The sequence below is a fragment of the Dryobates pubescens genome, chromosome 11, assembly GCF_014839835.1.
Source record: "Dryobates pubescens isolate bDryPub1 chromosome 11, bDryPub1.pri, whole genome shotgun sequence".
In the NCBI taxonomy this organism is placed as follows: Eukaryota; Metazoa; Chordata; class Aves; order Piciformes; family Picidae; genus Dryobates; species Dryobates pubescens.
This window is the reverse complement of record NC_071622.1, coordinates 11,486,347-11,499,043: the sequence shown is the minus strand read 5'-3', so window position 1 is coordinate 11,499,043 and position 12,697 is coordinate 11,486,347. Positions and strand designations below refer to the sequence as shown.

General features: G+C 53.8%; 1 protein-coding gene across 1 annotated transcript; it reads left to right on the top strand.

The window, feature by feature from the left end:
- The first annotated feature begins 2,172 nt into the window (after nt 1-2,172).
- On the top strand, nt 2,173-8,002 carry TOR3A (torsin family 3 member A). The gene is made up of 6 exons (XM_009901988.2): nt 2,173-2,494; nt 2,875-2,988; nt 3,950-4,215; nt 4,791-4,963; nt 6,637-6,761; nt 7,314-8,002. Exons 1-6 carry the CDS (start codon nt 2,173-2,175, stop codon nt 7,562-7,564), a joined length of 1,251 nt encoding a protein of 416 aa, XP_009900290.2. The 3' UTR covers nt 7,565-8,002.
- The last annotated feature ends 4,695 nt before the right edge of the window (nt 8,003-12,697 follow it).

The window sequence follows — 12,697 nt, the reverse complement described above, 5'->3', positions numbered from 1 at the left end:
ACCATAGTGAGGGTTTGAGAACCCCCCAGAGGAAGCAAAACCAGAGGGGGATATAATCCCTGAAAGATGTACCAGAGGATTGACTGCTGTGCTTCCGAGTTCCATCCTCCCCAAGTCAGGTATGAGCAGTTCTCAGTGTAGTGCACTAGGATCTCTTCCTGCAGCTTCCCTTTAATCTGTGGAGATGATGTCCTCCCTGGGGCCCACAGTGGGAACTGAATTAAAGGGGAGTGATTCCTGCCCCACTTCAGTGCTTTGTTAACCTCAGAGCCAGGTCAAAGTAGTTGGCAGACTACTAAACAACCACTCTTGGTTTTCCCCTGCAGCTCTGAGGATGTGCTGCCCTTGAGCAAAGTTAAGATCCCAGGAATCACACCACAGTTCCAGGGAGCTGGTGTTGGCCCCATCAGTTGTTTTATCTCCCAGAATCTGCTTTGTTTGAAACAGGGAAGTATCTGTTCTTTTTTACCAAGTCTTCCATTTTGATAAGCTGTCTTCAGTGAAAGCACTTGCCCCAGGAGAGTGGAGTTTAAATATTGCAGCTATGAATGGTTTTTTATAAACATCTATAAATGCTTCAGTTCAGATGTTTCAGCTACTTTGCAGAAGGGCCAACAGCAGTTTCATCTGCTGTGGCCATAGTCTGGTTTTTAATTGGGGGGGGTGGGTGGGTGTTTGATTGGGTTGGGTTGGGTTGGGTTTGTTGTGGGTTTTTTGTTAGGTTGGTTGGTTGGGGGGTGGGGTTAGTTTTAGTTCTCTCTAACTTGTTGCAGCTGGTGTTAAGGTATTCGCCCCACTGATTATTCAGGAGTTGGTAAAGTCTATACCAGTACCTTTAAAGCCAATATGTAATATCTATAGCCACCTGTAGATGGTGATGCCCTCCACTCCATGCCTTGGCAGTGCTGGATCCCACTCTTCATCCACCTGGATGAGTGAATTGCTAGGCTGGATTTAATATCGGTTGGTTTGTTTGTGAGTGGATCTGTCCTAATGCTCAGTAACTCGCAGAGGTTATTGCAGAGGTGTTAGTCTCCTGCAGTAAGCCAACAGCAGCTACAGCTCAAGGTAAAATGCAGGTTGTAAGGGACTGACTTCTCATTTTCCCTTCCCCCAGCAGAGTTGGTGTGCTCAGCATGGCAACAGTTAGTGCTTTGGAGGGTTGAAGCGTTTCCCAAATCAAAGACAGGGTTGGCATGGGATCCTAGACTCTCCTGCCAAAGCACAGCCAGCCACTGTGCACACTGCTTCCCTGCACAGGAGGGGTTTACAGCGTGCTGGAGAACCTGGCTGGTGGTGGTGAGCTTAGTGGTGGTAATGAGTCGTACCTCGTTTCTCATACACGGTTTCATGGTGGTTCTGTGCTAATGTAAAACTTTTCCTGGCCTCTTGAGCAGAGCCCACCCTCCCGTGCTGCTGCTGGCTCTGCCGGTGCACGGAGGTGCACCCGTGTGCAAGAGCAGCACTTCTTGGGGCAGGTAAGTTGTGACACAGCCAGCCTGTCCCAGAGCCAGCAGCAAAACCCTTTCTCCTAGAGCTTTGATTTAGTTGCTACACTACACAGCAGGCAGCAAGCAGGTGCTCAGGGCACGGCTCGGTGCAGATCCCGGCGCTGCCTCCTGCTCCCTTGTTTGTGCCTGTTTGCTTTGTGTCCCTTCCGGAATGAACCCTGAGCGCTGCGCCTGCCAGCGCTTCTTGCATTTCTGGCAGCAAAACTGCCCCTGAGCCGCTGGGCTGCTTAATTCCTTGCTGTGCCGTGGTGGAAGAGAAGCTTCCTTGGGCAGCTCTCCATCCCGGCTGGAGAAAAAAAAGCTGCCTTGCCTCTCTCCCCTTTCGGGGAGGGTTGGCGGGACATGAGGACAGGACAAGGTCCAGGTTTGTGCAGGACAGAGGCCAGGCGGGTGCCCGATGCCTGTTCTTGGGAACTAGGTCAGGTTTTGCAACGTGTTACCGGCAGGAGCCCTGCTGCCAGCCCGCTGCAGTCTGTCGGTGGGACAGGCCGGCGTGGGGCCATTTCTAGCCCGGTGGTCACACCCACGCCACGGCTCTTCCCTCGGCAACTCCAATCGTGGGCGGTCAGGAAGTGAGGTCACGGCTTGGGCCGTTTAAGGGGGGCCGGGAGCCCGCGGACACCCAGAAGAGCCGGGGCGAGGTCTGCTCCGCCCTGCCGCCATGGGCCAGGACGCGCTGTGGGTCCCTCTGGGGCTGGCCTGCTGCCTGCTACTGCTGCTCCTGGGGGGCTCTGGGGGCTTGGGGAGCCGAGGGACCCCACCAACACCACCGACTCCACAGACACGGAGGCCCTGGGAAGAGGAAAGGGGCCCCATGACGGAGGTGGGACCGTGGGGCAGGGTGAGGTACGAAGCTGTGAAGAAGCACTTGGGAGCCGTGGGTGCTCTCTCCAAGCAGTACTGGCAGTATGTGGCATGCAAGGTGTGGCAGGAGGGCTGCAAAGAGGAAGAAGAGGAAGAACGAGAGTCTAGTCATAGCCCAGGTAAGCAGCTTCCTCTCTCTCCCTCCTATTCTCCCATGCCCCAGAAACAGCAGAGAATCAAATGCTCTGTCACCTCCAGCACAGGGGACTGTGCCCCCAGTTCCTTCCTGAGGGGCACTGCCCTGGGCATCTCCCTCCTTACAGGGTACCCCTTACTACCACAAGCATGTTTGTGGGTGAGGGGAGTGTTCTTGCACCAGCCATGACTCTCCATGCCCACTTCAGCCAGCTGCTGCCTGTTAGGTGATTATTCCCCTCTCCAGCTGCCTGTGTCCCTGCACCTGGCAGGAGGACTGCCCATAATGGGCTCAGCTGTGCAGCTTCACAAAATAAAAAAGACACTTGATGCACTTCTCTGCTCAGACCACTGCCTCTTCCAGGCTGGAGCTTGCCTCTGGTGGGCCAGGATTACCTGGAGATCCTCTCTGCCTGGTACTGCAGCTTGGGCAAGTGCTGCGAGACAGGAGACTGCAGGATAGTCAACAATGTCACAGGTAGGTTCTGTGCCGTACCTGGGAGGCTCCCAGCAGTGCTTGTCTCTGCTGCCTCTCGCTGTTGGTCTGTTTGAAGGGGGGTTTCTTTTTTCAAAAAGTGTGGTTTAGTAAGGGATGTAAGTAGAGGGCATCTCTGAGCAGGGTGCTGAGCTGGTGGGAGGTCAAGGGGCTGAAACAAGTCCTGCTTTCCCTCATTCATTTGTAGCTCTGGACTGCAGAAGTTTGTTCCTCACTGTACAGCATGTCCCTTCTGCTTTGCCACCAGTCCTGCTTTCACCCAGTAGCTCCCAGGCATAGGCAGTGGGATTCAGACTGGCCCAGTATCCAGCCCCAGGTCAGGAGGCTACACTGAGACCTGTCTGTAAGCCCTGTGCAGATGTCTCTGCATTTTACTGGCTCTGAGACTTCTGCTATCCATACCCTCTGCTGGGAGCTCCTGAGGGCCTTTGGGCTTCAGTGCTCTCCACAGTCACCAAACACCTCCTCCATTTCCCAAAGGCAAAAAGGAGTCAGTGGAAGGTGTGTGTCATCTTGTGATCAGTACCTGGTGCAGGCAGGGTACAGGCAGACTCCCAGAATGGTGGGGGGTGGGAAGGGACCTCTGGAGACCATCCAGTCCAACCTTCCTGCTAAAGCAGGGTCACCCACAGCAGGTTGCTCAGGATTGCCATGGGTTTGGAATCTCTTCAGAGGAGACTCCACAAACTCTCTGGGCAGTCCTGTTCCAGGACTCCAGCACCCTCACAGGACAAAAGTTTTCCCTCCTGCCTGCCTCCTTCACTGGTACAGGCAGCCTGCCTCATTGACTTGGGGCTTTAATGCCACTTCAGACAGGCAGCCTCAACAGCAGGGGCCTATGGTCTTAGTGCCCTACCACATTTTCTCCTCTTACTCACATCTGCAGCAGCAGCTGAGCTTGCAAGTTCAAGGTGAGCAAGTTAGAGCTCTCCCCTTCCTACAGGGCTAGAAGCAGACCTCAATGGGCAGCTCCATGGGCAGCATTTGGCCAAAGAAATTGTGATCCGGGCAGTGCGAGGGTTCCTGCGCAGCCAGTGGCCGGAGAAGGCTCTGGTCCTCTCCTTCCATGGCTGGTCTGGCACAGGCAAGAACTTTGTGGCTCGGCTGGTGGCCAGCCGCCTGTTCCAGGACGGGCTGAAGAGCGACTGTGTCAGGCTGTTCATCTCCCTCTTCCACTTCCCCCACCAGAAGTACGTGGACTCCTACAAGGTGAGACCCAACGGCGCAGCGTTGCGCTGGGGATGCTCGCTGCGCTGGCTCTGACTGGGACGGGGTTCACTTCCCTCACAGCAGCCTGCAGGGCTTTGTGTTTTGGCTCTGTGATTGACAGCCTCTTGGTACCACGCTGGTGCTTGGGCTGCTGCTGAGCAGTGCTTGCACAGCCTTAAGGGCTTCTCCCGCCGTGCCCCTGCAAGAAGTTGGAAAGGGGACACGCCAGGCAGCTGGCCCGACTGACCAGAGGCATATCCCATGCCACTTACCACCCTGCTCAGCAGTAAAGGCTGAGGGGGGTGGGTTTAGGGTAGGAAGCCATTGCTGGGTATCAGGCTGTGGGAGGTCACCTTTGCATCACTTGATTTCTTCTTGCTCTTTCCTTCACTTATTAAACTGCCTTCATCTTGGCTCATTGGTTTTTCTTCCTTTTGCTCTTCCTGTTCTCTGTCCCCCTGGGTGGTTGGGGGCTGTGTGCTGCTTAGCTGTCAGCCAGGGTTAACCTATGGGATCCATGCTCTGGTGGAGTGACTGCTGCTGGCCTCCTTACACTCCTCTGTGCTGTCCTGCAGGCTCAGCTGAGGAAGCAGATAAGTGAGACTCTGCAGCTCTGCAAGCAGTCCCTGTTCATCTTTGATGAGGCAGAGAAACTTCATTTTGGCCTCCTGGATGCCATCAAGCCCTTCATGGCTCGCTCTGACCCGGGCCAGGTGGATTACCAGAGATCCATCTTCCTCTTCCTCAGGTGATTTCTGGGCCCTGAAAGGGATGGGGAGGAACAGAGTGATGGGATTTATCCTGGGATGTAGAATATGAGGAGCTCGGGCTGCAGGGGAGGGCAAAGAGATGTCTCACTCCTTCCTCCAGGAGGTGATTGCCTCTGTCAGCTTTGCTTGTGGATGCTGAATATCTTCCCTGGGTACAGGGCATTTGGAGGAGAAGCTGAGATGTAGCTTAGCTGGGCCACCTAAGGCAGAATCTAGGCTGTGAGACAAGGAACCAGTGAGAGTCTGAGCTAATGTGGGGCCACACTGCTCAGCTGAGCGCAGAGATCCTGTACTCCAGGGAGCAAAGCTGAAGGGGCAGGTCATGGTGTGGAAAGTTCCTGTGTGATGTGGCATTGTTAGCTGGGAGTGGCTGCACACAGATGCGTCTGCTGTGCTGGGAGGGCTGATCCTAGCATTGGCTTATCCCGTGGTTTGGTTGGTTCCTTTCCCACCCAAAGGGAGGAAGGACATGTGCATGTGCACACCCCAGGAGCAGAGGGGAGCGGGGTGCCCTCAGCTGCAGCAGTGTGTAATCCTGGGGGTTTCATCATACCCTGTGGCAGTGTGACACTGACCTGCTGGAGCAGGGCTGGCTCTGCCCCAGGGCTCCTTTGGACACCTGGCTGATGTTGCCAGCTTTGGGGAATGGGGATGTGGTGGGGCTGGCTGCCTGTCCTCAGTCAGTGGCTCCTGTGGTCTGGGTTGGAGCATAGTCAGGACAAGTTGTTTCCCCAGCCCCAAAAGGCAGCAGATGGGCAGCAGGCAGTGGTGGTGGCTTTTTAATTTTGCCTCCCGAGAAGGGAAAAGAGAAAGGGAAAAAGGGTGTGAGATCTGTGCCTCCCAGTGCCTCCCTGCCTCCCACCAACACGACCTCTGCTGCCAGCTGCTTCCCCATATCACCACTTCACTGGCACTGGGGCACGATCTTGAACTGTGTTCAAAGGTAAGGGGCTGCCCTGGGAGCCTCAAAGGCTATCAGGACCTCATGTTCCCCCACCATGGAGGGTGACCAGAGAAGTCTGTGTGGGAACTGCACTGTGTTGTCCCTCAGGCAGGGGATGCTTTGCCAGGTCCTGGGTTGCCACTTGCAACCCTGCCCTGGACCTTTACTTCTGATGGGACTCATGCCATGTGCTCTGCCCTCTGACTTGGACTTTCAGCGCTGGCTTGTTTGGAGTATAGCCAAGTGTCACCTGAGAGGCTGATGGCATCTCAACCAGGACAGGGACAGGGAGCTGGAGGATTCTGGCTCCTGGTCCCACCCTGGGAGAGAAAGCAGCTGCCCCAGGGTTTGAGTTGGCAGGATGGAAGATGGCCTTTATAGATGCCTACAGAAAGTGCCTCTTTGGGAAGGAAACTGATTCCTGTATGTGCTAATTCTGGTTCAGTCCCCTTCCCTGGAGCTGTTTAAAGGACAGAGATGGGATGCAGAGGGATGTGGTTTAGCACCACCCTTGGTAGAGTTAGGGAATGGTTGGATTCAATGATCTTAAAGGTCTTTTCCAACCAGAACAATTGTACAGTTTCCTGAGTGTTTCAAGTGCTGATCCTGCACAGCAGATCCACTGCTGCTGTTGAAGCTGCTGTAGGGGAGGCTGCTGGCAGCGATCTCTGGAGGCATGGTTGAGTGACTTCCTCTCTGTGCCCACAGCAATCTCGGTGGCAACACCATCAATGAGGTAGCCCTGGACTTCTGGAGAGCTGGCCGGGCACGGGAGGAGATCTCCATGGAGCTCCTGGAGCCACGGCTGAAGCTGGAGCTGCAGGAACCTGAAGGTAAGAGCTGGGCTTGCTTGTGGGATGCTGTGGGCAGCCTGCCCACACACCTGTCCCTCTGTGCCATCTTGGGGCCTTGCTTACCCAAGTCCCTTCCACCTTATGCTGCACAAGGGTGTGCTATGGGACAAAGCTTCATTCCAACCCCACCCCTGACAGGTTATTTGCAATGTAAGCCCCTCCCTTCACCCACATGAGCAAGGCACCACCGGTCAGGGGGAGCTGGGAGTCCTCCATGTCCCCTTCAGCCCTGAAAATGGCCAGATTGTGAGAGGCCACCTGACACTGTAGGAAAGTATTGAGGCTTCTCTGGGAATTGGGGCTTCTCTTGGCCTAGCTGAGCAAGCCCTAGTCATGCTCTGTGTTCAGACTTAGTGCTGGCCAGGTCTTTACGGTGGTCTCAGCCATCCTGAGACCCTCGTGTGTGTCTCCCACCCCATGTGGCTGGATAGCCAGTGTGGGCCCCACAGAGACACAAGCCTTGGCTCTTAGAAGGGAGAGCAGCTCTCAGATGAAGCTTCTGACAGCACTTTGTCCTGTGCTTCACCACAGAGAGCGGTTATGCCCGCAGCCACCTCCTCGAAGAGAACCTCGTTGACTTCTTCGTGCCCTTCCTGCCCCTGGAGTACCACCACGTGAAGCTCTGCGCACGAGACGCCTTCCTGGCCCGCAGGCTGCCGTACACCGAGGCAGCCCTCGATGAGGTGGCCAGGATGATGGTGTATGTGCCCAAAGAGGAGAAGCTTTTCTCTGCACAGGGCTGCAAATCGGTGTCCCAGCGCATCAACTACTTCCTTCCCTGAACACCACGCGGGACACCACCAGCGGTGAAGACGGTTCTGCACGCTTAGGAGCTGCTCTCCTTGCAGAGGGGTGGGTAAGCAGGTTACCCAGCCGTGTGCTTGCCCAGGGACAGAGACTGAAGCCCGTGTTCATCCGAGGGCTGCTTGGAGGGAAGGAGGGGCACCCAGCCTGGCCTTGCTGCTGGGACATGGGGACAGCCTGCACTTGGCCACGTTAAAAGCCAGCCTGGTGGCTTTTAAGTCCCTTCTTTTAGCAGGCAGTAACTTGAAGTAGTGATTGGGTTGTGCTGAGGAGGACTTTGTGTGACAGGAGTGAGGATGCCCAAGGCCTTGGTTTGTTAGCGTGTAGTGAAGGCCTTGGACAGACTGGTCCTGTGGAGACAGTCCAGCGAAAGCCATGTCCTCATCATGCTCATCCCTGTCCCCAGCTTGCTCAGAACTTTTGCTGGATGTTTTTTTTTCTCTCTGTTGCTCTCCTGCATTCACAAGGCCTCTGGTGCTTGGGGATGTGCACACCAGGATCATGGCAGGTGCAGCGAGGTCCCTGCATAGAGAGAGTGACTGACTGATCTCTTCTGAAGATGTCAAATCCACAGCCCTTCTCTTTGGAGCATCCCTCTCTCATGAGAGTCTTTCCTTGTATGGAAGCAGCTGCAGGGATGAGGTCAGCTTCTGCTGATAGTATTTTTTCATGCAGTGTAGTTAAGCATCACAGGAGGGTTTGGGATGGAAAGGACTTTGAATATCATCTAGCTCCAACCCCCCAAGTTTGGTGAAGAGCTTGTTTGCTTCACTGCAGAAAGAAAAAGGGGAGACTTGCTCCCCTTTCAAGGGCAAAAGGCAGGTGGCGGGGAGCTGGTAGCTGAAGGAGCAGGCTGTGGCTGCATTTGGGGGTTCATGGGTGCAGTACACTTGAGAGGTTTGTCACTTTTTTCCAGCAAGTTTCATGCTGTGGGGCTTTTTTCGCCTGGTCTCAGCATTACTACAGCTAGGGGCTGTTTGCTGTCTGGGTACCTGCCAGGTGATAAAGTTATGTTACAGCAGGACCAAAAAATTTCAACAGTGTTGGAGGAACAGGTTTGTGACCTGTAGGTCAAAACTCCCTTCCAACACAGCTGGCCTGGGGGGGCAAGGGTGAAACGGCACACGCCAAGGACAGGGCTTAGCTGTCTGGACAGCCCACACATGGACCTTTGATCTATTTTAAGCTCTGAACCTTGGTGCCAGTGATGAGCAGCACAACCTCTGGGAAAAGATTGACCAGATAGTCACTAGTCACGCAGACGTTGAGCTGGCGTTTCCCTCTGGGCACGCTGGCCTTGTTATCTAACAAAGCTTCATAGTCCAAGGCAGGAGGATGAGCCAGCTGCTTTCTCACTGCTCACCTGATGCAAAGCCAGGTTAAACCTACCTCTTGTCTCTAGACTGGACCTTTGGGCCTGTGCCAGCACACACTGTTGTCAGGGCTGCCTGAAACTTGGCCTGTTGCTAATCTCCTTAGGGCAAGTGTCGAGCCTGAAGCTTTAGCCCAGGAAACATCACTCTGGGGACGCGCCCAGGGAAAGGAGGATGCAGCCCCAAGCAGGACACAGCTTGGGCTGTGTTTCGTAACCAGGGCAGAGAGGTGAGGAAGTTGTTAGTTAGCTGAAGGTGGTTAGGATTTTTTCAAATAGAAAAGAATCTCCAGCTGTCCAGGTCAGACCATCGCTGCTTGGAGAGGGAGAGAGGGGATCCTCGGGCTGGTGTCAGGCAGCTCTTAATCACTAACGGAGTAAGAAGCAGTGTTACCAACAAGGGCAGCTATCACACTGATGCTACCAGGTCCCGTATGCAGCAGCCAGAACCGCTCCCCTCACACCACCCCGGGGCAACACTCTGTGACTTCAAAGGCATAAATAAAGACCTTGCTCTTGTGTACAATCTGACACAGCTGAATTGTTTCCTTTTCAACAGGTGTATAATCATCTTTGTTTTTTCCACCCAAAAGAACCAATGAGCTAGTGCTGAGCACCTTCAGCTATTCCTTGAGGGGGGAGGAGGGAAAGCAGCAGGTACACAAAGAGAGGTGGTGTGTTTGTTGGTGGGGTGGTTTTTTTTTTTTTGCCAATAAAATATTGCAACCTTTATTTAAAACAAAATGCAAATTGGCAAAACTTGGTGGAAGGACAGGCAAAGAGGCCCTCCCCAGGGCCGTATTTACATCAAGTTTAACACTGTTCGCAGTTCACAGTCAGACGATAGTGAGAGAATTAAATTAGAAAAACAACCAAAATGTATTACAATAACAATTAAAACCAAAAACAGTCAACAACACTGGTAGAGTGATTGGTGATTAACATGTTTCACTTTACTCCATTCCTGCCCCCCGCCCCCCCAACCTGCCTGCCCCAAGGAGCTCACTACCACCACAAGCAGCGTGCCAAGCCGACTGGGCTTCACCCCACCGTGCACAACAGAGGTGTGGAAGGAAAGCCTCCTTTGGTACAGACATTGCTCACTGTGTGGGTATTACAAATAACTCAGGTGTCCCACAGCTTCTGGCTTCCCACCACTAGGGAACAGGCTGAAGGGTCTGCTCTACACTACGAGGAGTTGGGGTACAAACCCAGTTGCTAGGTGGAGCCACTTGCTGAAGGAGGAGGTTTCTGATCATGCTGTAGTCAGTTCCTGCCAGCTACTGGTCAGCAGCAGGGCTGGGGTGAGTGTTTTAGGAGATGGCAGCCTGTGAGGTTTGCAGAAACAAGCTTTTGGATTCCTTAGCAATTGTCACAGCTGCTGCTGCCCCAAGAGCACTGACAAGCAGGGTGTGGAGCACCTTGCCAGGGCAGCCTGGCCTCAGGTAGGTGGAACAGATATCAGGGTCTGGATTTCCCTGTGGCTTTGTAGAACAACCCATCCCACCTGCTCACACCTGCTGCCCTTCAGGGGCTGCTCTGGTAACAGCACTTTCCGTGAGGTTTAGTTCTGCTGCTTCCAGAGCTGCGTCCATGAAACTTTGGCACGAGCACAGCTGATAGGCTGTCAGTGTGCCTGTATTTGTCTCACTGACCCAAGGCCAGGGGTGCTCAGGAGAAATGATCCATGTGAGGATGGGAGCAGACATTCCTCCCCTTCCCCACTGTCTTCTGCACCACTAAGACTGCTCCTTTCTGCTCTCCCAGTCACTAAATTTGATGCGGTTCCAGGACCTAGTGTCCTAATTCAGCTTCCCCCTTGTCCACACTCATGATCCAGGCAATTAAATGAAGTGCTGCCCCTCTGAGGGCAGAGAGACACAACAATGGGGCTGGAAGAGTGGGCGGTGCAGGAAGGAGAGAGGATTGTCCCTGTGAGCCAGCCAACCCCACAGCAGCAGGGAACAAAGTGCCCCAACCTCAGCTCGCCCATGGGAGTGCATGCTTTGTGCTTGGCATTACCAGGCCCCACCCCATGCCAGCCCATTGTGAAGATGTCAGCTTCAAATTCTAGCCCACACTAGTGAAGTGAGAGAGCCTGGCCACAACTGCATCCTCTCCCCACAAGGTCTTCTGCTGGTGGTGGGGAAACAACAGGGGTTCATGCCTTGTTCCCTACCCTCAACAGTGGTGCCAGAGGTGCTCTTCACTGGGATAAATAAGGGGGCTCCACCAGCCTTATGTCACTTTGCACATACAATGCAAGGCTGAAAGCAAAGATGCTAAAGTAGAGACCTTTAAGGCTGAACAGAAAGACAAACCTAGAAAAAGGGAGAAGAAACAAAGGCAACTGTGGGAGAGTAGCTGTGGAAGGAAGAACAACTGAACAGTGACTGACAGCCTTCCTTGGTACCATCCTTTTGCTATCCTGCCAGATTCCAGTTTGGGCAGCAGAAGCAGCAGCAATTCTGCAGCCTCCTATTTAAGGGGGGAAAAAAACCCAGTGCAAAGTCAGCACTACCTAATGTCGCCATCCACCCACCTGATGAGACACGGGCTAAGAGCAGAGGAAACACTCCCCACAGGAGTGATGACAGGAAACCCCCAACTTCCACTCTTCTCTAGTTTTCCACCATAGGAGGGATCTGAACTGAATGTGCTTCTGTGTTGCCTACAGAGGTTGTGGAGTCTCCATCCCTGGAGATCCTCAAAAGCCTTTCAGACACAGTCCTGGGCAATGATTGTAGATATCCCTGCTTGCTTGGGGTAGTCGGACCAGATGACCTCCAGAGGTCCTGGCTCACCTTGGCCACCCTGTGTCTGCAGAATTACATGGCTGCTCCAGCTGCATTAATATCCACTGCCCTGTCCCCCACTGCTCATCACCTCTGCCCTGGGTGAGGAGAAGCCAGGTGGCAATTGAAAGGAAGTGGGGATGGCCTGTGGAGAGGAACCAGCCCTTTGCTGGGGCACAGTTGGTTTCTTCAGACAGGGCTGGAAGAGGGACCATGGAGTAGTTAGATGTTCCGGGAACCTCTTGCTTTACAATCCTTTTGCTGGAGCTTTTCCAGACGACTGGCAGTCAGGAACAAAGGGGCTTCTTTCCAAATGCTCCACAGAACTGGAGTTACAGCCTTAAAATTGCCTGCTTACACCACCCTTCCCCTGACAGTCCCTTTGGTCTCCATCTGCTTGTCCTAGGCTGAGTGGTAGTAGGGTGATGAAACCAGGCAATTGTCTGCCAGGACAAACAGGACCTGCCCTCCTGCCCTGAAGAAAGCTCCCACACTGTTCAAATCCTGCTGGCTGTTTGACAAAGCCACATGAAGCAATACCACAAGCTACCTTCCCTTTGCAGGTCACCTTTCCACAGGCAGCTTCAATAAAAATGACTGCAAGAGATAAGGTAAACCCTACAAGCCCTTGGTAAAGTCTACAAGATAATAGTTTGGAGCTCTGCCTCATGGCCGAGTACTGCTGTGGAGGAGCCTCAGCACAGCTCTTCCCCCGAGAGCTGTGGGAGAGCCAGGGCAAGCTGAAGGGCCTACTGCAGAACTTTGTTGGGTTGGCTGGGTACTGCTCAGGCTATACTTGATGGGGTGCCTGGTTGCATGGTTTAGTTGATTAGGTGGTGTTGGATGATGGGTTGGATGTGATGATCTTGAAGGTCTCTTCCAACCTGGTTTATTCTATTCTATTCTACTTCCATTTCTCTCCACTCAGGTACCAGCTCACTGGA